The sequence below is a fragment of the Anomaloglossus baeobatrachus genome, chromosome 4 (assembly GCF_048569485.1).
Source record: "Anomaloglossus baeobatrachus isolate aAnoBae1 chromosome 4, aAnoBae1.hap1, whole genome shotgun sequence".
NCBI classification, from domain to species: domain Eukaryota; kingdom Metazoa; phylum Chordata; class Amphibia; order Anura; family Aromobatidae; genus Anomaloglossus; species Anomaloglossus baeobatrachus.
In genome coordinates this window covers 275604945-275632151 of record NC_134356.1, presented here as the reverse complement: position 1 = coordinate 275632151, position 27207 = coordinate 275604945, and the positions used below count along the sequence as shown (strand labels likewise).

The window sequence follows — 27207 nt, the reverse complement described above, 5'->3', positions numbered from 1 at the left end:
AGTGACTTTAAGGCACTGGAGAGTAGGAGATCGGGTGGGGGCAACCTGACCCTAGATCAGAGGAAAGCTCTGAGGGAGTTGGGGTCCCTGCCCGATGTTGTGATCAAACCTGCGGACAAAGGGGGGAACGTGGTCGTTTGGCCCGTCAAAATGTATGAGCGGGAAGCCTTCAGGCATTTGAGGGATAAATCATCCTACTCTACTCTGACATCCAATCCAACTAATCAATTTATGACTACTCTCTTTGAGATAGTGGATCGGGCCTTCCAGTTGGGTTTGATACCTAAAAAGGTTATGGAGGGGCTGTTGATTAGGGATCCCAAAATTCCGACCTTCTACCTACTCCCTAAAATCCACAAAGATCCCCTTGTCCCCCCGGGACGTCCGATAGTCTCCGGCATTGGGGGGCTGTCTGAGCCGGTATGTAGGTTTATCGAGTTTTACCTGCATCCTTTGGTTCAGACTTTGCCCTCCTATGTCGGGGACTCCTCTGACGTCCTGAGGCAGATTGATGGGATCTTTGTGGATCCTGGCGTCATACTGGCCACTGTAGACGTTGAGTCTTTGTACTCATCCATTGGTCATACCTTTGGACTCCAAGCAGCAAGGTTTTTTCTGGAGACGAGCGGTCTGGATGCACCGATGATTGAACTAATTCTGGAATTACTTTCTTTTATTTTAACGCACAATTATTTTCTTTTTAAGGATAGATTCTTTTTACAGGAGCGCGGCACTGCGATGGGCGCGGCGTGCGCGCCTTCGTATGCAAACCTTTTCCTGGGCTACTGGGAGAGGGAGGTTTTTGGCGAGGGCGTGCCCGCCGCGTCTCAAGCGCAGTGCTGGCTCCGTTTTATTGATGATATTTTGATTTTTTGGAAGGGCACTGATTTGGAATTTTTTCAATTTATTTCTGTTTTAAATTCTAATAGCTATAACATCAAATTGACATCTAAATGTCATGCTGCTGCTATTGATTTTTTGGACATTCATATATCCGTGCATTCAGACCGCTCGATCCAGACCACTATACACCGCAAGGAGACTTCAGTGAATAGCCTTCTCCATGCCTCATCTGCGCACACTCCCTCCACAATCTCTGCGATACCAGTTGGCCAATATTTAAGAGCCAAACGAGTATGCTCTAATGACCATCTATTTGAAGAAGAGGCTAAAAATCTCCGGGAGAGATTCAATTCTAGGGGATATAGTGGGAGGAGTGTGCGCAGAGGTTATCATCGGGCCCGTAGTACACCAAGGAACGATTTATTGGTCTCAAAAAAGAAAGTGGAGACAGCTCCTGTTGCTAGGTTCATATCCACTTATAACGACAGATGGCAGGATATGCGGACTATACTTAAACGCCATTGGGATGTGCTCAAGACTGAACCTTCCCTTGGGGATAGGTTGCCATCTAATCCACCTATGACAGCTAGAAGGGCCTCTAACTTACGTGATTCATTGGTCAATAGCCATTATGTGGCTAAGGTGCCTCGTCTTTTTGGTGCCGGCGAGCCACGACGTGGCTTTTTTCCTTGTGGCAATTGCATTGCCTGTCGTAATATGACAAGAGCAACCACATTCTCTTCTGCTGATGGCAGTCGTGAATTTGAGATACGCCATCATATCACTTGTCGTACAAGCAATGTAGTCTACTATGCCACTTGTGGGTGCGATTTAGTCTATATAGGACTTACGACACGTGAATTGCGCCTACGTACACGTGAACACGTTAGAAGCATTTCTGCGGCATCAGATTTGGATATGGATGACCCTGGCCTTACTACGCTACCCCGTCACCACAAGGCGGAACACGGATGTGACCCAACCCAATTTAGGGTAAGGGGCATAGATGTGGTCCATCTTGGGGCGAGGGGTGGTGACTATGGCAAGATTTTGGCACAGAGAGTGTGTGCATGGATTGTCCGCCTTGGAACCATGACACCCAAGGGTCTCAACGAGAAACTCAGCTTCTCTCCATTCTTATAATAATGTTATTGTGGATTTTTCTGTCTCTCTAGGGGCATTTCATATGTGTTTATGTATGTTTTGTTTTTTAAAATTGATTTTAACTACCTCCCATCCTTTTTTTCTATTTTTTCTTAGTGCTTTTATGTCTTTTTGTGGCCAATATGATGGACTTTGTGTGACACAGAAATGAAGCCTTCAAGAATATGTTGCATATATGCATTTGATTTATGTAAATGCTTCATGATGTGTCCTTTATATTTTTCTTCCATTTATGTAGTGATTATTATCACCTTTTGGTTTCCCCTGCTCTCCTGTTGCTCCAGGGATACCCCTGTCGGTCCTATACACATGTACCAGCCTATATTTGGTGCCATCACATTGGGTCTCTCCAGTGATGGCATCTTAGTGTTTCCCCTCTTTTTTTGAGGCGAATCAGTGTGGAACGGACCTATAATAATACTATGGGATGCTATGTTCCGTGCGGCATTGAGTTCGGGGACGCCCTTTCTCTTGCCCACACTTAAGATGGCCGCGGCGCATGTATCCTGCCGTTCCCCACTTCCGCCCACGCTGAGGATCTCGGATGCGGTGGGAGGTGACGCTGATGTGGCGTCACTTCCGCCGGGGAGACCCGGAAGTGATGGGTGGATGGGGAACGCTGACGCGATACATGCGGCACAGATGGCGGTGATCTATGGTAATGCACAGGGGTATTTAGGGGTGTTTGGCCACATAGGATGCATGCACTGCCCCCCGAAGAAGCAACGCAAAGCGAAACGCGTTGGGGCTTCTCCCACTAATATCTGGACTTCTGCCCTGGCACTATTTAAGCACTTTTGCACTTTGTAATGGGTAAGCAGCCTTGTTCTAGGGACAATTTTTTGTATTTGCAGTTAGAGGAACTTCCTCTACTACATCTTCTGGGTGCTGCTTGCCCATTCTTTGTATATGCCTTTACTACATTGGGTTGATGTCCTCCTGTTTTGGGATTATTTGTCTGGGACTGTTCTCCTATCTATCATGTTTTTTTTCTACTAATGTGATTTTACCATTGTCTGAATTTGTATCTAATAAACTTTCTTAGTTTTTATATTATAATGACAATGGTCCTGATGATTTTTTCTGACTATTTGGTTGGCCATTTAATACTCCTTTTCTTTTGCCTTCTATTGATGCCTTTATGGAGTGGCCGTACTTTATTTCTATTATATACCCCATCTGTCACCTTGAAATTTTTGATTGTAATTGTGTATATACTGTATAATTTTTATCTTAGGCCTCAACCTCGCCATATTTGCCACACGTTTCACCTCTTAACCTGTACCTGAACCTATTCTATACAACACGCAGGTAAATTTATCCATATAGTGTTCTAACTTCATTTAAACACTGTACACCATATCATAATACCTGTCAATTTTTTTACACTCACAGCCCTCCTCTTTTCATTTTACAGGTCCTACACCGACCCACCTCCCTGCCCGGACATCTGGAGCTTGGCATTTTCAATTGATATTTTTAGACAAAATATTTTTTAATTATCTAATTTTAAGAAATTAATAAACATTTTTTATTTCACATACCTTTCCTCATTTATGGTGCAAATTACACTTTCTAACTAGATTTACTTTATTTACTACAGACCTTACCTAGTCTTCCACATCCTTTTCCCATTCTAATTAGTAGTGCGGTAGTTTTATATTCTATTTTCTAGTCAGTGTTCATCACTTTCAGACAGGTTACACACGGAACCTGTCTACTACCTGCGGCTTCCGATTAGTTACCCCTCTATCACCAGAGTCCAACCATAACCGTAATCTAATTCTTTGAGGTATACGCTACCTACTCCGGTTTATCAGCCAGTTCATCCACCCATCCCACTATCCTTCGCCTGTGAGCTCCGGTGTCCATTCAGTCTATTTTTTAAAACCCAAAAGTCATTACCTCAGAAAATTAGAATATTATATAAGATGGCACTGCCCTTAAGCAGACACCGCGGCACATTTTGATTGAGTCCGGTTACGTGGGACGCAGTTGGTGTGTTTTGGTGGATTTGACGCTCTTTGTTCTATGTACTTGGATTGTGGGCTTATGTTTATTTATCTCATTCTGTACAGTCCGCTAGGGCAATTTTATCTTTTGAACATCAGGATGTATTAATCTGACGGGATGCAGAGCGTCATATAAGAAGACTCCCCTGATGAGTATTTATTATGAAACGCGTTGGGAGGGTTCCTTTTTATGCAGCTTTCTAGCAAGCCTTCTGAAAAAGGCGATATCTGGTATTTACAAATCCACTAGATGGTAACCAAAGTGAAGCCTTGGCTTGAATTATTAATATGCCTATCTGTATATGGTAAGACCATTCCTTTTCTTTGACGGGTGCCATTCAGTGATGTGAAGGGTGGGATCTTGGGTATACCAAAGGTTTGGTGTTATTATTATAGTCCCGTTATATTAAACCCAGTTACATTACCTGAAGGCGGTTCCTTCTGTGTGGGTAAATTGGGGTCTTTCCAACCAACTTTTGGTGTATTTGTTATTATGAGATGTTTATTTTTTGATGTGCCTCATATACTACTTTGGTCCAGTTGAGCTTGGTGGCCAAGTAGTATATGTGTCAGTTTTTAGATTCACGGTTTCATTTAGAGATTCTTTATCACTTATTAGTGAGCACATAATAAAAGTTATGTTTTAATGTTTTATTTGGTTTTTGGAGTTAACCTCTTTGCTATTTATTGGTTCCTACTCTGTAAGTGGGGTTTTATACAAGGTATATTGAATATTATATAAGACCAACTGAAAAAATGATTTTAAACTCAGAAGTGTTGGCCTACTGAATTATATGTACAGTAAATGCACTCAATAGTTGGTCAGGGTTCCTTTTGCATGAATTAGGCTATGTGCGCACGTTGCCTTTTTTTGTGACCACAAAGATGCAGTGTTTTTGTGCATTTTTGGCTGCAAAAAACGCACAAAAACGCACCCGAAGTAAAAAAAAAAAAAAAAAAAGCATAAAAAAACGCATGCGTTTTTACATGTTGTACCTCGTTTTTTGCCGTGTTTTTGTTGCTGCATTTTTTCCAATGCATTGCATGGGTGAAAAACGCTGGCAAAAATGCAGAAATAATTGACATGCTGCATTTTTGTGGTCACCACTAAAACGCACCTAAAAACAAAACTGCACTGTGCGGACAGAAAACATGAAAACTCATAGACTTTGCTGGGGAAGCAAAGTCATGCAGTTTTAAGACCAAAATCGCAACCGAAAAACATGCAAAAACGCCACGGAAAAGGCACCATGTGCACATAGTCTTACTGCATCAATGTGGCGTGGCATGGAGGCGATCAGCCTTTGGCACTGCTGAGGTGTTATGGAAGCCCAGGTTGTTTTGGTAGCAGCCTTCAGCTCGTCTACATTGTTGGGTCTGGTGTTGCTCATCTTCCTCTTGACAATACTCCACAGATTCTCTATGGGGTTTACGTCAGTCGAGTTTTCTGGCCAATCAAGCACAGGGATACTGTGGTTATTAAACCAGGTATTGGTATTTTTGGCAGTGTGGACAGGTGCCAAGTCCTGTTGGAAAATGAAATGTCCATTGCCAAACAGCTTGTCGGCAGAGGGAAGCATGACGTACTCTAAAATGGTTGCGCTGACTTTGGTCTTGATAAAACACAGTGGACCTACACCAGCAGATGACATGGCTCCCCAAACTATCACTGATTGTGTAAACTTCACATTAGACCTCAGTCAGTTTGGATTGTGGCCTCTCCACTCTTTCTCCAGACTCTGGGACCAAATAAAATACAAAATTTACTATCATCTGAAAAAAATACCTTGGACAACTGAGCAACCGTCCAGATATTTTTTTCTCCTTGGCCAAGGTAAGACAATTTTGGCATTATCTATTGGTCATGAGGAGCTTGACACAAGGAACGCAACATTTGTAGCCCATGTCCGGGAAGGTCTGTGTGTGATGGCTCTTGAAGCACTGACTCCAGCAGCAGTCCACTCCTTGTGAATCTCCCCTAAATTTTTGAATGGCCTTTTCTTAACAATGCTATCAAGCCTGCGGTTATGCCGGTTGCTTGTGCACCTTTTTCCTACCACACTTTTTCCTTCCACTCAACTTTCCATTATTATGCTTGAAAACAGCATTCTGTGAATAGCCAGATTCTTTAGCAATGACTTTTTGTAACTTACCCTCCTTGTGAAGTGTGTTAATGACTGCCTTTTGTACATGTCAAGTCAGCAGTCTTCCCCATGACTGGATTGTGTAGCCTACTGAACCAGACTAAGGGACCATTTTAAAAGCTTAGGAAGCCTTTTCAGGTGTTTTGTGGTAATTATTCTAATTTTCTGAGATACTGACTTTTGGGTTTTCATTGGCTGTAAGCCATAATCATCAACATTAACAGAAATAAACACTTGAAATAGATCACTGTTTGTAATGACTAATAAATGTTTTTCTATTTTGTATTGAATTATTGAAATCAATTAACTTTTTGTTGATATTCTAATTTATTGAGATGCACTTGTATGTATTTATTGCTCAATAGCAGGATCACTCTAATTTACTGCTCTCTATAAAAAGCAGTAAGTTATATGGTTTTCGTTAGCTGCTACTAGTAAGAATATGTCCCAATAAGCCTTACTGGAATATATAGTAGCAGTCGAACCTAATAAACACCGTTAATTGTGCTCAATATTAAGTAGTAAAAAAATAAAATAATATTAAACTAAATTATTAAGTTCAGTATGTTGGTTCAGACATACACAACAGTCATAGTGTCTCATGTGGCTCCTCGGAAAACTTAATTGCCTGCCCCTGTGCTAAGAGTCTTTGTATTTTGTAAAAAAATGTTTAAAAGAACTGAAGTCCTCAGTGGTTGATACCTTTTAATGGCTAACTGAAAAGATGGTAATAATAGCAAGCTTTCGAGACTGCTCAGGTCTCTTCTTCAGGCTTTTGAGCCTGAAGAAGAGACCTGAGCAGTCTCGAAAGCTTGCTATTATTACCATCTTTTCAGTTAGCCATTAAAAGGTATCAACCACTGAGGACTTCAGTTCTTTTAAACATTTTTTTTTATCTCTACTGGCTAACACTGTACAAAGATATACTTTACCTGTATTTTGTAAGCCACTTGTTGTCTGTGCCCGAGTCACAGTGATCATGAGTTTTCAGGAATAACTCCCCGGTGCCTATATATGCTCCTAAATGCAATAAATTTCTCCAGATTACCTTGTATCAGCATTTGCCTTATCTCAGAGAACGTCTGTGATCATAATTACACCAAGACAGTGCTATTCTAGTACTTTATTATTGAAAAGAAGGAAAGGAGACAACACAACACATATCTAGATCCCATCTTGCAGTTTTACCATTCTAGAGAAACCATGCATTTGGCACTTGAAATATGAACAAATGATATTTGGGAATCAGCATAACAAGTAGTTGGATATTTTACAGATAATTCAAAAATAAAGTTACCCCATTAGTGAAACTTTTCAATGGGAAGGAGACAAAGGTTGGCAAGAATATCTTTACTGCGTTCTAGAAGGAATCATCTCTTTCTAATAGCATACCTGAAGAACAAGACAACGCAAGATGCAAATTAAAGCATGCATAAATGAAGCATTCACATGGAAACAATTCTTTTTACTTGCAGACAATGCCATTTCCCAGACCAAGGAATGAAGGTGCATTTTCATACCATGGTGCCGCAATACACAAAAATAAGCCATGTAAACAATTTAGAATAGATAGGACACCTAGATTGTATGAACAACATTACAACGTAAAAATATAAGTATTCCACTGTTCTGTTGCTCTGTAAGAACTGATCTTTGTGCCAATTACATAAAACTAAAGAATACGCCAGGTAGCCACTGGATTATACTTGGGCTTCCATAAAAGCAGCATATGCCGACATATGGCAAATCACAATGATTGTATGAAATGTCCATATTTATATAATCCCCTAATACAAATAATAACACAGTTATACAAATGCAGTATATAAATCCCCCCCCCAAAAAAAAAGTCCACTGAAAAAGAATGAATGGTTCTTTTCTCTGCCCTTTCATTTACAGCACAAGACGACTATGCATTGTCCGTAGCTAGTAACTACATTACGCCATTCTTACATCCTTAGCAGAAGAAGGGGTCCTCTACCTCAACACTGGAATAACTGCAAAGCTTCCAATATATAAGCAATGGAAAAATGCAAGAGTATAAAATAACTTAAAAATAAATCAAGTTATGCTTTCATTTGATTCTAGAAAACACCCTTTGAGGACTTTTATGGCCAAATTATACTTTAACCCAAGCAAAGTCTCTTACATAAAACCACAAAGCAAAAGAAAGTCAGGTGAGGATACATTTTCCAAAAGAGCTATGAACGATTAAGGACAGAAAAAATGCAATCAAAGTCTACATTGAAACTAAAGTGATACAGTCGTGTTATCGTTTTTTGCTCCCAGTGGCACCGTTGGCAGGCTTGTTGAAGGTTCTGCTCATGTGTGGAAAATTTACTGTTGGTGTTCTATTATTTGGCCCATACAACCCCAAATTCCTTGCAGCTGCAGATTTTCGAAGAGGCTTAACACTTGGAAAGGGGCTAAAAACATGCCCTTTGGGGGATTTAGATAAAGACCCAGTCTCACTTGAGGAATTGTGGGACTCTGATGGTGTTCTTTGAACATTCTGAATAACCTCAGACATGTCTTTAGATTCATTACTGGGGTTCAGTTCTAATGTCTCCAGCTTACTTTGCACAACAGTAACATTTGCGTTTTCATCCTCAAAAACAGGCTCTGGAGAGTGGCCATCAGCTTTCATAACAGTTCGGTCTAAGCTACTGTCTTCGCTTTCCACTGTTGGTCTATCATGCTCAATGTCTTCAGGTTCTTTGACAACTTCAACCTGATCTTTAGGGACTTCGGGCTGCTCTTCGATCAGTCCAACTGTGTCCCCGTAGCCTTTGGCTCTTGCTATGTTTTTTCTGTGAACTCTAATGTGGGTACGCCACGGAGAATTCAACTTTGCTTTGGTTTCCTCACTTGGTAATATCATAGATTTGGAGGACGGCAACTGACTGACTGAGTTTTTAGGAGCTCTGTTTACTTGCTTTAACTTCTTTCCTAGTAACAGATGGTTTATTACTGGGGAATGGTTAACTTGCGATGGTAGTATGCTGCTCACCGGTCCTTTATCTGTAACGAACATATTACAATGTTAAATATGGTACATATGTTTGTCTGCAAATATCTATGGATAAAATTAATTTTTGAGTATGTAGTCAGAAAAAAAAAATAGAAAAATAAGGTAAACAAATCTCTACCGTCCAAGGTAAGTTATCGGTTTCAGCTTTCAGGAGTTAAATTATCTTCATTAAACATTACATTATGCATTTTCTTCAAAATCAAACTCCCCTCCACCAATCATACAGACCGCATATAAAAAGTTGTACACAGAAAGGTATTTGGATGTTTTACAAATGGAGAATAATTGAATTCAGCAATCATATTTATGTTAACTTTGAAATCTACAGCATTCGGAAAATTTCAGACCCCGTCTCACCATCCTGGAATCTCTATTTTCTATTTCGTCATTCATTCTGACAGTCAGTGAGCTCCACCACGTGATAAGGAAGGCAGGCTGTTGGACTCAATTTATCAGCAAAGAGCCAGAATTCTTTGCTTCATTACAGCTGATAGGGAAGTAGGCTGGCTTAACTAAAGAATTGAGCCTGACCGCAAGCTTCCTCCTAATGCCCCAAAACAAAAAGGGGAATCTCCCCAAATGTGTAGAAATGAATGGAAATGGTTTTGGTTTGCAAAACTTCCAATTAACTTTTTAAGACAACCTCCTTCTCCTTAAATAATCAGCAAGTAGTCATTAGTGATGAGCAAGCACTACCATGCTCGGTACTTTTAGCAATTTGACGCTCGGACGAGCTCCAGTTGTGTACAGAGTATAATGGAAGTTAATAGCGAATGGGAGCATTTTTCCAGAAGATTATAGAAAAATGCTTGATTTCTACATTGACTTCCATTATACTCTGTAGACGAGCTGAGCCCACCTGAGCGTTACGAATACAGAGTGGATGAGTGAAGGAAATGAAGGACCGCACTCCGTACCGCTGTGCAGGAATCTTTAGTTTATTAGACGGTGCAGGGTAAAAAGCAGGAGACGAGCTGTGAGCTGGCTCCCAGGTAGAGGACGACAGCTGTTTCGCCTAATTAGGCTTCCACAGGTCCATATGTAGAGCTACAACGGCGCCCCCTATATAGGAGTGCTCACAGATGCGTCGCATGCCACGTAAAAACATACATAGGAGAATGTAATGTGCATATAAAACATGGAACACACCATGCCACAATACAAAACAATAAAAACAAGGTTATTACAAAACGATTATACCAAAAAAGAAGAAAGAAAGGACACCGAAGGAATACATATGCAAAATATGTCAAAGCACACACATATGGAGGACCTACAGAAAAACTGACAGATCCACGCGATCATTTAACCCCAATGCCCCCTGAGCTCCATAATTAATGATTAGTTTGGCCTCAACTTGTAGTAAAAGTTGCTGAAGGTTGCCCCCCCTCGATGGGAGGACAACCTTCTGCAGGCCAGCAAAACGGAGGACATCAGGGTTACCATTATGATGCTCGCGGATGTGAGAAATCAGTCTAGGAGAACCTTTGCCTGACGTTACCGAATTGTAGTGCTCCCTGAACCTGACGTATAAACATCTGATTGTTTTGCCTATGTAAAATCTGCCACAAGGGCAGAAAATCACATAGACAACGAATTTAGTTTTACAAGAAATAAACTGGAGGACCGAATGTGAGTGCGAACCCACCTGTAGGGATCGGCCAGTGAGATGCAGGTTACAAAATCTGCAGTTGCCACACCGGTAGTTACCCGGCGGGCAGCATCTATCGAGCCACACAGAGGGGCTGGTAAGTCTATTTCTCACTAGTTTATCCCGTAGGTTAACGCAACGTCTGAACGAGACCAAAGGATTAGCCTTGGTCATTTCAACCAAAGTAGGATCTCTTTCCAGAATGTGCCAATGCCTATACAAAGTTCTCCTAATGACATGCTCCAAGGGACCGAACCGAAAGCTAAACACAAATCTATTCAGATCATCAATCTTTCTGTCAGGGCGGCCCATGCGATTAGAACAATGGACACCAGATCTAGCCCTCTCAAAAGCAGAATCAATCAACTCCTCAGGGTAACCCCTTTGCTGAAGCCTTTCCTTTAATTCCATTGACTGCTGGAGAAAAGTCTCCTCAGAACTATTAGCCCTGCGTACCCGCAAAAATTGACTGTACGGTAAAGCCGTCTTAGTATGAAGGGGGTGTGCGCTCTGGAAATGTAAGAGTGAGTTGGATGCCGTCGGTTTCCTAAACAATTGAGTGTGAATATTACCATCCCTGATGGAAACCTCAACGTCCAAAAAATTTAGGGTATCGCCACCAAAAGAGGAAGTGAAGGACATATTCATTGTATTAGAGTTGTTAAGATGCGAGGGGGGGCAACCTTCAGCAACTTTTACTACAAGTTGAGGCCAAACTAATCATTAATTATGGAGCTCAGGGGGCATTGGGGTTAAATGATCGCGTGGATCTGTCAGTTTTTCTGTAGGTCCTCCATATGTGTGTGCTTTGACATATTTTGCATATGTATTCCTTCGGTGTCCTTTCTTCTTTTTTGGTATAATCGTTTTGTAATAACTTTGTTTTTATTGTTTTGTATTGTGGCATGGTGTGTTCCATGTTTTATATGCACATTACATTCTCCTATGTATGTTTTTATGTGGCATGCGACGCACCTGTGAGCACTCCTATATAGGGGGCGCCGTTGTAGCTCCACATATGGACCTATGGAAGCCTAATTAGTTAGGCGAAACAGCTGTCGTCCTCTACCTGGGAGCCAGCTCACAGCTCGTCTCCTGCTTTTTACCCTGCACCGTCTAATAAACTAAAGATTCCTGCACAGCGGTACGGAGTGCGGTCCTTCATTTCCTTCACTCATCCATCGGTACCTGGACTTTTCTTCTGGACGAGCACCCCCGCTCAGGATACAGTAATTCCCAGCCCTCGACGAGCACATATGCGTTATCGCTGAGTGACATACAGTGGTGCAGCACCCTTCCTATCTTGCTGGATTACTGACTGTTTCTTTGGTTTGCTTGCACACTGCTTGCTGTCACTATATTATTTTGGTGTGACTCTGTGCGCTGGTACGGCGCTGTTATGGAGGTGTCTGATGATTGTAACGAATTACCACCTGGTGCTACAGGCTTGCAGGCTGGACGGGCTGACGCCGGCTCCTTTTTTGGAGAATGTAAATTTTAAGAAGGACACGGAGGTTTTAGGAGTTAAAACCTTGGAATTTCGGATACAGACACTGGCAGAAAAGGAAGTGAGATTATTTTGGACTATTCAGTCTTTGCAATAGCAAAAACCTTTATGAAATCCCCCTGTTCAGAGAGTGATAGATAGCAGAATGGGGTCAAACCAAGGAAACAAAAATCCTAAAACATAACATTTATTAGATATACAGATAAAAGGTGGACTGCCACCATAAAAGAATAAAACGTTTGTCAAGGGCTGCAGAATGTATAATACCAGCCTCCAAACAAATCATGCAAGGCACACACTGCAGGAGGTATGAATACAAGTCACACTCAAACCTGCATTGATAATGACAGCTAGGATGGTCGCTTCATCAGGATCAAACAATTGTTCGCAACCATTAAAACAGAAAAAACGGCCTTACCGTATTTTCAAAGGGCATATGATGATATGGCTCAAAGTCAGGTGACCTCATATAGGTCTAGCACAAATACCTTCACTTTGCTCGAACCATACCACAGTACCTCCCGACGCGTTTCAAAGAATAATCATCAGGGGAGTCTTCTCAGGGTACAAGTCGTCATATCAGTAAACATCACCAGACTGATATATAGTCAAAGTTGCCCCATGGACGGACTGTGGAAAAAATAATCATACCTTACAGACCATCCAAACCACCAAACATGAGGAATAACCTCATAAACCAAACTGCTTACCCCAAATAAAGTCCAGCAAGGAAGAACGCCAAGCTGCAGGTGCCGCGCCGGTTAGTTTGAAAACCGCGCTTCTTATAGGGGCCGCGCATGCGCGGTAAGTCCACCGCAGCGTCGTGACGTCAGTCCCGGCATACACCATGCCGGAAGTCGCGACGTCACCATCATGCCCGTCGGCCGCATCAACATACCTGCGCCGCCGACGTCATAGGCAGGAGCCTGGAACGCAAGCCAATAGTCGGAACAAAACCGGAAGTATCCGATACACAGTTGCTTATTAACCAGGCTGCGCCTACATCCAATTCCAACAGCAAGGTATAAATCCTTGTGTCCAGTAAAGGTACGCGGGGCCTACACGATCGCAGGATCATCCAAGATACACTAGAGATACCAATTAAGACAGAAAGGCCAATAGATCAATCAGACAATACTCCAACCTATAAAATATATATATAACCCCCCATCAAAGCACAAAACCCAAACCACAATTTGCGTGAGCAGGAGGACAAACAGACCCAAGGGTTAACCAGGATACAGGGGGGGGAGGGGTTTAAGTATACATCAGACTCAGAAGTACAGAAGCGTCCATAAAGAGGGGACAGTAACCGACTCCAAAGGAGAACCGTCATGGACCATAAGAAAAAAAGGAGGAAAAAAGGAAGGAAAAAACCTAAGTGCACACTGCACATACCCTAGACTTATAGACTGTCCCTACCTAGCCTGTGGAGGTCGGCACCCTAGAACCCCACGCCAATGGCGCCCCCACTCACCGTAGTCTATCCCTCCTACGATGCACCCTACACTAAGGTGCATCTAAAAAAGGGAGGAAAGACAGTTGTTCGTTCAGTCCAGTCGGTACCTCAGTCTTTAAGGTATAAATCCAAAAGCATTCCTTCCGCAGTAATAGTCTGTCCCAGTTGCCTCCTCTTACTGGGGGTCTGATGTAATCAATACCCATCACTCTTATGGCATCCTCCCTCCCACCATGAAAGCTATTAACATGCCTTGCTATGGACGTGTCGTTATTCTTCCGAATATCATTTTTGTGTTCCCCCACCCTCCTGCGCAACTCTCGAATGGTCTTGCCAACATACTGTTTGCCGCAGCAGCAAAGGATCCTGTAGATAACTCCCTTGGTTCTGCAGGTGATAAGGGACCTGATTTCAAAAGTCTTGTCATTCCCTACACTGCTAAAAGTCTTTCCCTCCTCAATCAGCTTGCAATTGACGCAGTCCCGACATTTAAAACAGCCTCTGATGTTATTATCAGCCCGGACAACCTGATTGTCACGAAAATGGCTGTGCACCAACCTGTCTTTCAGTGACCTCGCTTTCCGAAAAGTGACAGAGGGATAATCAGAGAGATGTTTATCCAGTACGGGATCCATTTTGAGAATGGGCCAGAATTTAGTCAAAGTGCGCCTCAAATCATTTGCACCATTAGAGAAGGTAGTAACGAACCGTAGGGTATTTATTTGATCCTCCTGCTCACGTCTTGGGTTCAGCACAGTAGCCCGATCCATCCTCGCCACAGAATCAAAGGCATTCATAACCACCCTCCTGGGATAGCCCCTATCATCAAGTCGCCTCATAAGGTCAACGGACTGTGTCCTAAAACCAGATTCCTCAGAACAATTGCGTCGCATTCTGACAAACTGGCTCTTGGGTATGCCCTTTTTCTGGGATTTAGGATGAGCACTTTCCCACCTCAAAAGTGAATTTGAGGCAGTTTGCTTCCTGAAGGTGCTTGTCATTAGACGGCCACCTTCCCCTATCTCTACCATGATGTCCAAAAAGGCCAGTCTCTCGCTGCTAACCTCATAAGTAAAATGCAGGCCAATCCCATTGTGGTTGAGGGCATCGATGAAAGTCAGGAACCCTGCTTCGGGTCCCTTCCAGATGACAAAAATATCATCGATGTACCTCAACCACAGTACAACATCCTCAGTGTCCAAGTCCCCTCCAAAAACGACGGTTTCCTCCCACCAGCCCAGGAGCAAGTTGGCATACGATGGGGCACAGCAACTCCCCATCGCAGTGCCCCTGCGCTGGTGGAAGTACTTACCGTCGAAAACAAACACATTCTTAGTTAAACAGAAACGTAGAGCCCTGAGTACAAACTCACTATGTCCAGACAGATGGTTACCCCTTGAGTTGAGATAGTATTTCGTGGCCTCCAAACCTGCTGTATGTGGGATTGATGAATAAAGAGCCTCAACATCCACACTACAAAGCAGCATACCCTCCTCCAGGAAAATATCATCAATTTTTTTCAAAAAGTCCGTCGTATCTCCCAAATAAGAGTTTAATGAGACAACAAACGGCCGTAAGATTTTATCAACGTAAATACTCAATTTCTCGGTAAGGCTGCCCACACCTGACACAATCGGGCGCCCCTTCAGAGGGGACAACCCCTTGTGGATTTTAGGCAACGTGTAGAAAGTTGCCATTACCGGAAATGGGGGAAAAAGGTAATCATGTTCATTTTTATCAATGATGCCATCTCTTAGGGCTTCCGCCAGGAGACTCTTCAGTTCATCCCTAAATCCTGGAATAGGGTTAGATGAAAGACAGGTATAACAATCTTCATCCTTTAAAATATCCCAACATAGGTTTCTGTATCTCTGGGTGTCCAGTATCACCACATTTCCCCCTTTGTCAGAGGGCTTTATGGTGATACTGGAGTCCTGTTCCAAAGCCCGAAGACTATCCATCTCGGCCTTTGTAAGATTGTATTTAGCATCCCAAGAGTTGTATCCTTTTTGTATCTCCTCGGTCACTAAGTTGACAAAAATGTCGACCACATCCACTGAGGAGGTATTTGGCGGCATCCTATTGCTCTTATTTTTAAGGTTCGTAAATGGACCCTCGCCATAATCGTTGGGATTACGATCATCAAGATGAAACAGGAAACGTACGTCCTGTAAGAGATCCTCAGATATACCCAACTCATTAGCAGATTTCTCTGCTTCCTTCCCATGGAAAATCTTCCATTTGAGGAGTCTAGCAAAAAGATGTAAATCCTTGATAGCCCCAAACTCCTCAAAATTGGAAGTAGGTACAAAAGAAAGTCCCCTGTTCAGCAACTGTAACTCAGTTGCACTCAAGATTTTGGAGGATAAATTCACTATCTGAGGAGCCCTCATGCCTGCGGATGTTGCTGATTCTTGCTTCTCAGATAGTATTGGCTGTCTAAAAAACCGCCCCTTCCTGAGGCCTGTGCCGACCCACGTCCTGGTCTACCCCTACCGCCGGGTTTCTTGAAGCGCTGTTGTGGACGAAAGTTACTATTGTTGTTACCACCCTCACCGTCAGACAATTCAGCATCCGTGGATGAGGCCACGAAATACTATCTCAACTCAAGGGGTAACCATCTGTCTGGACATAGTGAGTTTGTACTCAGGGCTCTACGTTTCTGTTTAACTAAGAATGTGTTTGTTTTCGACGGTAAGTACTTCCACCAGCGCAGGGGCACTGCGATGGGGAGTTGCTGTGCCCCATCGTATGCCAACTTGCTCCTGGGCTGGTGGGAGGAAACCGTCGTTTTTGGAGGGGACTTGGACACTGAGGATGTTGTACTGTGGTTGAGGTACATCGATGATATTTTTGTCATCTGGAAGGGACCCGAAGCAGGGTTCCTGACTTTCATCGATGCCCTCTACCACAATGGGATGGGCCTGCATTTTACTTATGAGGTTAGCAGCGAGAGACTGGCCTTTTTGGACATCATGGTAGAGATAGGGGAAGGTGGCCGTCTAATGACAAGCACCTTCAGGAAGCAAACTGCCTCAAATTCACTTTTGAGGTGGGAAAGTGCTCATCCTAAATCCCAGAAAAAGGGCATACCCAAGAGCCAGTTTGTCAGAATGCGACGCAATTGTTCTGAGGAATCTGGTTTTAGGACACAGTCCGTTGACCTTATGAGGCGACTTGATGATAGGGGCTATCCCAGGAGGGTGGTTATGAATGCCTTTGATTCTGTGGCGAGGATGGATCGGGCTACTGTGCTGAACCCAAGACGTGAGCAGGAGGATCAAATAAATACCCTACGGTTCGTTACTACCTTCTCTAATGGTGCAAATGATTTGAGGCGCACTTTGACTAAATTCTGGCCCATTCTCAAAATGGATCCCGTACTGGATAAACATCTCTCTGATTATCCCTCTGTCACTTTTCGGAAAGCGAGGTCACTGAAAGACAGGTTGGTGCACAGCCATTTTCGTGACAATCAGGTTGTCCGGGCTGATAATAACATCAGAGGCTGTTTTAAATGTCGGGACTGCGTCAATTGCAAGCTGATTGAGGAGGGAAAGACTTTTAGCAGTGTAGGGAATGACAAGACTTTTGAAATCAGGTCCCTTATCACCTGCAGAACCAAGGGAGTTATCTACAGGATCCTTTGCTGCTGCGGCAAACAGTATGTTGGCAAGACCATTCGAGAGTTGCGCAGGAGGGTGGGGGAACACAAAAATGATATTCGGAAGAATAACGACACGTCCATAGCAAGGCATGTTAATAGCTTTCATGGTGGGAGGGAGGATGCCATAAGAGTGATGGGTATTGATTACATCAGACCCCCAGTAAGAGGAGGCAACTGGGACAGACTATTACTGCGGAAGGAATGCTTTTGGATTTATACCTTAAAGACTGAGGTACCGACTGGACTGAACGAACAACTGTCTTTCCTCCCTTTTTTAGATGCACCTTAGTGTAGGGTGCATCGTAGGAGGGATAGACTACGGTGAGTGGGGGCGCCATTGGCGTGGGGTTCTAGGGTGCCGACCTCCACAGGCTAGGTAGGGACAGTCTATAAGTCTAGGGTATGTGCAGTGTGCACTTAGGTTTTTTCCTTCCTTTTTTCCTCCTTTTTTTCTTATGGTCCATGACGGTTCTCCTTTGGAGTCGGTTACTGTCCCCTCTTTATGGACGCTTCTGTACTTCTGAGTCTGATGTATACTTAAACCCCTCCCCCCCCCTGTATCCTGGTTAACCCTTGGGTCTGTTTGTCCTCCTGCTCACGCAAATTGTGGTTTGGGTTTTGTGCTTTGATGGGGGGTTATATATATATTTTATAGGTTGGAGTATTGTCTGATTGATCTATTGGCCTTTCTGTCTTAATTGGTATCTCTAGTGTATCTTGGATGATCCTGCGATCGTGTAGGCCCCGCGTACCTTTACTGGACACAAGGATTTATACCTTGCTGTTGGAATTGGATGTAGGCGCAGCCTGGTTAATAAGCAACTGTGTATCGGATACTTCCGGTTTTGTTCCGACTATTGGCTTGCGTTCCAGGCTCCTGCCTATGACGTCGGCGGCGCAGGTATGTTGATGCGGCCGACGGGCATGATGGTGACGTCGCGACTTCCGGCATGGTGTATGCCGGGACTGACGTCACGACGCTGCGGTGGACTTACCGCGCATGCGCGGCCCCTATAAGAAGCGCGGTTTTCAAACTAACCGGCGCGGCACCTGCAGCTTGGCGTTCTTCCTTGCTGGACTTTATTTGGGGTAAGCAGTTTGGTTTATGAGGTTATTCCTCATGTTTGGTGGTTTGGATGGTCTGTAAGGTATGATTATTTTTTCCACAGTCCGTCCATGGGGCAACTTTGACTATATATCAGTCTGGTGATGTTTACTGATATGACGACTTGTACCCTGAGAAGACTCCCCTGATGATTATTCTTTGAAACGCGTCGGGAGGTACTGTGGTATGGTTCGAGCAAAGTGAAGGTATTTGTGCTAGACCTATATGAGGTCACCTGACTTTGAGCCATATCATCATATGCCCTTTGAAAATACGGTAAGGCCGTTTTTTCTGTTTTAATGGTTGCGAACAATTGTTTGATCCTGATGAAGCGACCATCCTAGCTGTCATTATCAATGCAGGTTTGAGTGTGACTTGTATTCATACCTCCTGCAGTGTGTGCCTTGCATGATTTGTTTGGAGGCTGGTATTATACATTCTGCAGCCCTTGACAAACGTTTTATTCTTTTATGGTGGCAGTCCACCTTTTATCTGTATATCTAATAAATGTTATGTTTTAGGATTTTTGTTTCCTTGGTTTGACCCCATTCTGCTATCTATCACTATTCAGTCTTTGCAATCGTATGTTGAATGTGATTGGGTCCCACGTGGACTACGGGTTATCAAGACCCTTTCACACTTCCAAGAGGACACTGCGTTTACCCAGCAATGGGAAAATATACAATTGGAGTGCTCTAAAAAACTGTTACATCTTGTATTGGATAAAAACAAGGAGGACTATGCTGTTCTGAACTCTGAACTGGATGCTCTAAAACTAGATACACGATTAAGAATGTCAAATGATGATTGGAATGCATTTTGTTTAAAACTTGATAAAAGGTTGGTGAATGTGCAGACTGAAATTAAAAATAAAAAAAGAGAAACATTTCTCAGGGACAAGAGGGACTATGAGAGGAAGCAGGTTTTCTGTTGGGCTAAAGACAGCACCAAAAATTATAGGCATAGACCCCATATTAAGAAGAAGAGTACTTTTGGTGCCAACAGGGGATACTGGACCACCGACTCGGCGTCCAGTGGCTCCGAGGAGGTGGTCGCAGGCCCCTCTGGGGGTAACTCAGGTACGTTTAGAGCTACTGCCCCTTTAGAAAACGCACTCGACGGGGGGGCAGGAAGAAACGCACGGGGCAGAGGGCGCAAGAGGAAATCTGTGTCCTGGCGGAATTGAATAGTACCTCTGTCACTCAGTCTAGTGTGAACACAATCATCAACCTTTCCTCTCATTCTCTATCTCCTGACATGATTTCCGTACTTTCCAAGGGTCTGAAATTTTGTATTCCTGAACCTTTTGATTTTGCTGAGTTTAGAGTGGATTTGTTTAAAGCTATCCGTAAGATCCATTTATACAAACATTTTCAGTCTGAACCGGGCAGTCCGGGATCTACTCCGGAGGGGCATATCCCGTGCACTGTTGATAGTAACCACTTCGATGTCACGGGTGCTTTTGACGCAGATGTGGTTCGGGACGCTGAGGTACTCCTCAGTCTGAATGAACCCCATCATGGGTCTAGCCCCGGTGTGGCTACTTCTGCGTTACCAGTGAATAGGTTCACTAAAGGGATTAAATCCGATTTTTATCCCCCCGCGGTACCGGGTAATTTGGTGGACTTGTATCAGGATACTGTCCTTAAAGACATTGAGGCATTGATCTATACTAACCCCACTCAGAATCTGAGTCAGGGCAAATTGACTGCCATTCGCATTATGCGGGGTTGGGAGGACACTGTGTTCCGCGAGGCGGATAAGGGGGGCAACATTGTCCTCCTGACACGGCAACAGTATGTCCAAGAGTGCCTCCGACAGTTATCTGACAAAGCCACCTATACCCCGTTGCCTAGCAACCCCATTCAGGAATTCAAGAAGTCTTTGGTGAGGCTCTTGAACAAGTTCGTTGGTCTAGGTGTTCTCTCGCAGACGCAGGCGGACAAATTGATCCCTCCTTACCCTACGAAGCCTTGCTGGTATTGTATACCCAAAGTCCATAAGAGTAGAGACAATCCCCCAGGCCGTCCTATAGTGGCTGATATCGGCTCTTTAAACGGAGCCTTTATCACACTATTTGGACTGGCTGCTAAGACCCATTCTTAGTCATATCCCCTCTTATGTCCAGGACACTGGTGACTTTCTGGCACTACTTAAAGGTATAACATGGCAGCAAGGCTTCCAACTAACATCAATTGACGTGGAGAGCCTTTATACCCGCATTCCCCAGCGTTTGGGGGTTCAAGCTGTGAAGGAAATGGTGGCACAGAGTGGGAAGGATGCTCGTTATTGCAATTTTGTGGAGGAGTCCCTTGATTTTGTTCTTTCTAGGAACGCATTTACTTTTTTGGACCGTTGGTACTTGCAGTGCGGGGGTACCGCTATGGGTACCCCTGTCTCTTGTGCCATGGCCAATATATTTTTGGGATCTTTCGAGAGCAAGTACGTGTTTTCCGATACCAACCCCTTTTTGAGGTATATTCGCCACTATTTGAGGTATGTGGATGACATATTCATTGTATGGGATGGCACGGAGGATTTATTCTCTGATTTTGTGTCGCATCTTAACAACTCGAATACAATGAATATGTCCTTCACTTCCTCTTTTGGTGGCGATACCCTAAAAATTTTTTGGACGTTGAGGTTTCCATCAGGGATGGTAATATTCACACTCAATTGTTTAGGAAACCGATGGCATCCAACTCACTCTTACATTTCCAGAGCGCACACCCCCTTCATACTAAGACGGCTTTACCGTACAGTCAATTTTTGCGGGTACGCAGGGCTAATAGTTCTGAGGAGACTTTTCTCCAGCAGTCAATGGAATTAAAGGAAAGGCTTCAGCAAAGGGGTTACCCTGAGGAGTTGATTGATTCTGCTTTTGAGAGGGCTAGATCTGGTGTCCATTGTTCTAATCGCATGGGCCGCCCTGACAGAAAGATTGATGATCTGAATAGATTTGTGTTTAGCTTTCGGTTCGGTCCCTTGGAGCATGTCATTAGGAGAACTTTGTATAGGCATTGGCACATTCTGGAAAGAGATCCTACTTTGGTTGAAATGACCAAGGCTAATCCTTTGGTCTCGTTCAGACGTTGCGTTAACCTACGGGATAAACTAGTGAGAAATAGACTTACCAGCCCCTCTGTGTGGCTCGATAGATGCTGCCCGCCGGGTAACTACCGGTGTGGCAACTGCAGATTTTGTAACCTGCATCTCACTGGCCGATCCCTACAGGTGGGTTCGCACTCACATTCGGTCCTCCAGTTTATTTCTTGTAAAACTAAATTCGTTGTCTATGTGATTTTCTGCCCTTGTGGCAGATTTTACATAGGCAAAACAATCAGATGTTTATACGTCAGGTTCAGGGAGCACTACAATTCGGTAACGTCAGGCAAAGGTTCTCCTAGACTGATTTCTCACATCCGCGAGCATCATAATGGTAACCCTGATGTCCTCCGTTTTGCTGGCCTGCAGAAGGTTGTCCTCCCATCGAGGGGGGGCAACCTTCAGCAACTTTTACTACAAGTTGAGGCCAAACTAATCATTAATTATGGAGCTCAGGGGGCATTGGGGTTAAATGATCGCGTGGATCTGTCAGTTTTTCTGTAGGTCCTCCATATGTGTGTGCTTTGACATATTTTGCATATGTATTCCTTCGGTGTCCTTTCTTTCTTCTTTTTTGGTATAATCGTTTTGTAATAACCTTGTTTTTATTGTTTTGTATTGTGGCATGGTGTGTTCCATGTTTTATATGCACATTACATTCTCCTATGTATGTTTTTATGTGGCATGTGACGCACCTGTGAGCACTCCTATATAGGGGGCGCCGTTGTAGCTCCACATATGGACCTGTGGAAGCCTAATTAGTTAGGCGAAACAGCTGTCGTCCTCTACCTGGGAGCCAGCTCACAGCTCGTCTCCTGCTTTTTACCCTGCACAGTCTAATAAACTAAAGATTCCTGCACAGTGGTACGGAGTGCGGTCCTTCATTTCCTTCACTCATCCATCGGTACCTGGACTTTTCTTCTGGACGAGCACCCCCGCTCAGGATACGGTAATTCCCAGCCCTCGACGAGCACACATGCGTTATCGTTGAGTGACATACAGTGGTGCAGCACCCTTCCTATCTTGCTGGATTACGAATACAGAGTACCCGAACATGGTATTGCTCGCTCATCACTAGAAATGACATATTTGAACAAAATGTGATGTGGTAGTACCTTTATAAAGTGATTTGTAAAGAAAGATTTAAAAAGTTGGTATGTGATTAAAAAAAAAAAAAAAATGAAAATATGCATGGTAATCCTTTTCAATTAGAAACATCTTTAGAGTCCCATCACTATGTTATGCTGAGGTGTATGTGCAGCTGGGTGTGCAGTTATGCACCAGGATGTAGTAGTATAACTAGAAATAAATCAGATTCCCATCAGCTCATTTTGTCACAGTATGATCAAGATGTTTCAGGACAAAGGATGACCAGTCAAAATTTAGAAGCAAAACCAAGAACCCCAAATAGGCATTTTCTTTTTATATACCATTATTAAGCTGATCCCTAGGATCAAATGGGATCCCAGGATCGTTTTGTTCTTCAAGTCCTATGTTGAAAGAAAAAACAACATGCGGGTAAATAAAAAAAATATAATTTGAATTTAATATTGCTGCATAATAATAATATATGATATTAATAGCCTGCATCTTACCCTGCACGTCGGCTGATCTGATCAGCTGACATGTGCCTCTAACAGCAGAGGATCGATCGGAAATCCATCTGGAACTGTTAACCAGTTAAATCTTGCTGTCAAACTTTGACAGTAGCATTTAACACACGCCAGCAGGGAGCATGCCATTCCCCGATCCCTTCGGCGCTCTCGTGTTTTCATCGGGGGCGCCAATGGGTTGTCATAACAGCCAGGGGTCAACTGATTCCCCAAACATCTGTCATGACACACTGCCTGTGAACACCGGCTGCTAGCCAGCTTTTCATAGATCATGATTTCTGCTATGCAGGGCAGTGCTAATGCACTGTTCTGTATAGCAGAAGCGATCGGATGATTGCAGCTTCATGTTCCCTAAGGGGACTAGTAAATACAATAAAAAGCTTTTAAAAATAGGTTTTAAAAAAAAAAAAAAAAAAAAACAAAGTTCAAATTACCCCCTTTTGCACCATTAAAAAAAATAAATAGAAAATACATTGGACATTTCTGAACGCACTGTATCAAAATAGAACATAAATTATGATCAGTAAATGGCGTTATGAAAAATAAAATTCAAGACCCCAGAACTACGTTTTTTTGCCAGCCGCAACATTGCAATAAAATACATTAAGAGGCAATCAAAACTTTATAGTTACCCAAAAATCATATCTGTAAAATTATCAGCTCAGAGCACAAAACATAATCACTTAGCCCCAAATCCTGAAAAAAAAACAAAACAGTATTGTTTTCTGAAAATGGTGCTAAAAGTGACATTTTCTTCTTTTGACAAAATGCTGACATTTTTTTCACCACTTAAATAAAAAACAAAATAACAAAAACTATACGTTTGGTATCCACGTGCTCATACTGTCATGGAAAATTATGCTGCATGGTAAGTTTTACCATAAAATAAACATGGTAAATTATGAAACAAAAAAAAAAAAAAAACACAAAACGATACAATTGTGGAATTGCCCTTTTTTTGCAACTTCACCACACTTGGAATATTTTTACCATTTCCAGTACATTATATGGTAAAATGAATGGTGTCGTTCAAAAGTACAACTCACTCTGTAAAAAAAAACAATACGGCTATAGACAGAAAAATAAAAAAAAGTTATGGCTTTTCGAAGAAGGGGAAGAAAAAAAACAATCACAAAAATGGAAAATCGCAAGGTGGTGAAGGGTTAATCACTAGGGATTCTTGAATACCTCAAATATTCGGCTTCGCGCACATCTGACGAATAGGTCGCCGCTATGCGAATATTCGATGCGCAATGTAAGTCTATGGGAAGCCCAAATAGTTGTTATTCGGGTTTCCCATAGACTTACATTGCGCATCGAATATTCGCAAATAGTCGAATAGCAGCGACCTATTCGTTGGATGTTCGTGAAGCCGAATATTTGAGGTATTCGTTCATCCCTATTAATCACCACTCCTCTTTTTTTTTTTTTTATGCTACTGTCCCGGAAAATAAGGTTTCCAGATCATATTTACAACAAAATTAAAGCCATGAAAACAAACCCCCCCCCAAAAAATAAGGCGGAATTCCTTTTTTGTTTTGTTTCATAAATTTCATCCCAAATTAAAATTATTTTTCCAGTTTTCCAGTACATTGTATGGTAAAATGAATGGTGTTATTCAAAACTACAAAACGTCCTGCCAAAACAAGATGTCACACTACTACACCGATGGAAAAATACAAAAACCTATGGCTCTTTGAGAGGAAAAATGCAATTGTAGAACCGAAAACTGGCCGAATAAAGAGCAAATATTGTGCTGTTTTATAAAACTGCAGACTGTTATGAGAGTTACCTGCTCTAATGTAAACCTGATTGAGCTGCTGCAGTTGCCTCTTCTTAATCCTGGAGTACTGCTGTTTCAGGGCATTGATATCAGTTGTCATGCGCTCCATCATCATACTATTAAATACAGCATGATATTCTCCTCGACATGAATCAATTGCTCCTGGACTAAGCTCTGAAATGTTGCCAAGTTTTAAGCTTTGCTCCTCTTTTTGATCTGAAGAAAAGACAAAGAGAATTAATATATTTCATTTCAAAAAGTATCTTTGCAGCAAAGTTAAAAGGGAACCTAATAGCGGATTTACACGGCACAACCAAAGGGCAGCATGCATCAGACAGCTGCTGTATGATTTCAGCCTGTATATCTATTTTAAAGAAAATCGGTCATGTAATAAACACTGATGATGTATGACCACCACGATGAAAGCCCCGCTGCCAGGAGGAAATTAACTTCATTGCTACCGGCAGCTGCCACTGACTAAGCTGTATGAAAGCCTAGTCAGAAAGGCTGGTCCACGGAGTGTCTCCCTGCCTGCTGCCAGTCGCTCACAGGTTTCTCCCTATAGATGCAAGCAGGGAGAGGCCTGTCACTCAAGCGGAGCCAGTGGAGAAAAGCCATATGCTTGTCAGATGTACGTGGCTGAAATCATTCAGCCAGTGTCTGATACATGCTGTCAGGTGCCCTTTAAACGTAAAAGGTGATCTGTTCTCTCAGTTTTCCTCCTTCTAACTCTCCCTAGATCCTGCCACATTATCTCATTTGACATATCCAGATCTCAAAACATCCCTAAATAGAACATTTTTTAAATATTAGTTATTTTTAACCCCTTCACCCCCATGCAATTTTCCATTTTTCCGGAGGGTAAAGGGGGTGGGGGGGGTTCCCCTTCTTTAGAGAGCCGTAACTTTACTTTTCCGTCAATCTTGCCATATAAAAGGACTTATTTTTTTGAGGAACGAGTTCTGCTTTTAAATGAAACCATAAGTTTTACCATATAGTGTACTGGAAAATGGCAAAAAAATTCCAAGTGAAAAAAAAAAAAATTGCAAAAAAAGTGCCACTGCATGATTGTTCTTGGGATAGTTTATTCATAGTGTTCACTATATGGTAAAACTGATGTGTGGGTATGATGCCTCAGATCGGTACGAGTTTGTAGTTGCCAAACATGTATAGGTTTACTTTTATCTAAGGGGTTAAAAAAATTCCGAAGTTTGTCCAAAAAAATTGCACCATTTTTCGGGATCTATGGCTCAGTGACGGCTTATTTTTTGCGTCTTGAGCTGACGGTTTTAATGGTGCCATTTTTGCGCAGATGCTACATTTTGATCGCCTGTTATCGCATTTTGCGTAAAATTCGCAGAGACCAAAACATAATTTTGTCGTTTGGAATTTTTTTGCTGCTACGCCATTTACCGATCAGATTGATTTTATATTTTGATAAATTGGGCATTTCTGAACATGGCAATACCAAATATGTGTATGTTTTTTATTTTTTTTTTTTAACAATTTTCAATGGAGTGAACTTTAAGTTTTTTTAATTTTCTAAAACTTTGTTAACTTTTTTTTTTAATTTTACTAGTTCCCCTAGAGGACTATAATGATCAGCTGTATGATCGCTTGTTCCTTTCTGTAGATCAGAGCAGCATTGCTGAGACTACATGCGCACGCTGCGGTTTTTGCTGCGTTTTTGGCTGCAGTTTTGTTGACAGAACGTTCTGACATCTGACTTCCCAGCAAAGTCTATGAGAAGTCAGATTTGCTATGCGCACATTGCAGTTTGTCAGCGTTTTATTTGTCAAAAGTTTGTGACAAAAAAAAAAAATGCAGCATGTTCATTCTTCCTGCGTTTTTGTCAATATTTGTCACAAAAACGCAGCAAAAATGCATGTTGTGAAAAACGCAGCAAAAATGCACTGAAAACGCACCAAAAACGCAGCAAAAACATACCTACAATTACAAGCGTTTTTTGTGACATTTCCAGGCTCTCTGACAAGGTGCAGTTTTGACTGCAGTTTGTGAACACAAAAAGATGCAGCTTGAGCATGTAGCCTGATCTGCACAAAAGCAGCTTTCCACTGACACAGCCCTCTGCTGGCTGTAAGAGGAACTGACTCATAATAGCT

The 27207-nt window shown here is 42.6% G+C and overlaps 1 protein-coding gene across 4 annotated transcripts in view; it reads right to left on the bottom strand.

The window, feature by feature from the left end:
- Nucleotides 1-7276: 7276 nt before the first annotated feature.
- TBC1D30 (TBC1 domain family member 30) overlaps nucleotides 7277-27207 on the bottom strand; it is a 130140-nt gene continuing 110209 nt past the window's right edge. For 2 of the 4 annotated variants that reach the window (XM_075344857.1, XM_075344859.1), the window contains 3 exons: nucleotides 25094-25300; nucleotides 23119-23178; nucleotides 7277-9184 (listed from right to left, as the gene is read on the bottom strand). In XM_075344857.1, coding sequence (XP_075200972.1) covers nucleotides 8433-9184; nucleotides 23119-23178; nucleotides 25094-25300 — 1019 coding nt within the window. In that variant the 3' untranslated portion in view covers nucleotides 7277-8432. The remainder of the gene's footprint in view (nucleotides 9185-23118; nucleotides 23179-25093; nucleotides 25301-27207) is intronic. The other 2 variants (XM_075344858.1, XM_075344860.1) reach the window with 1 other exon arrangement.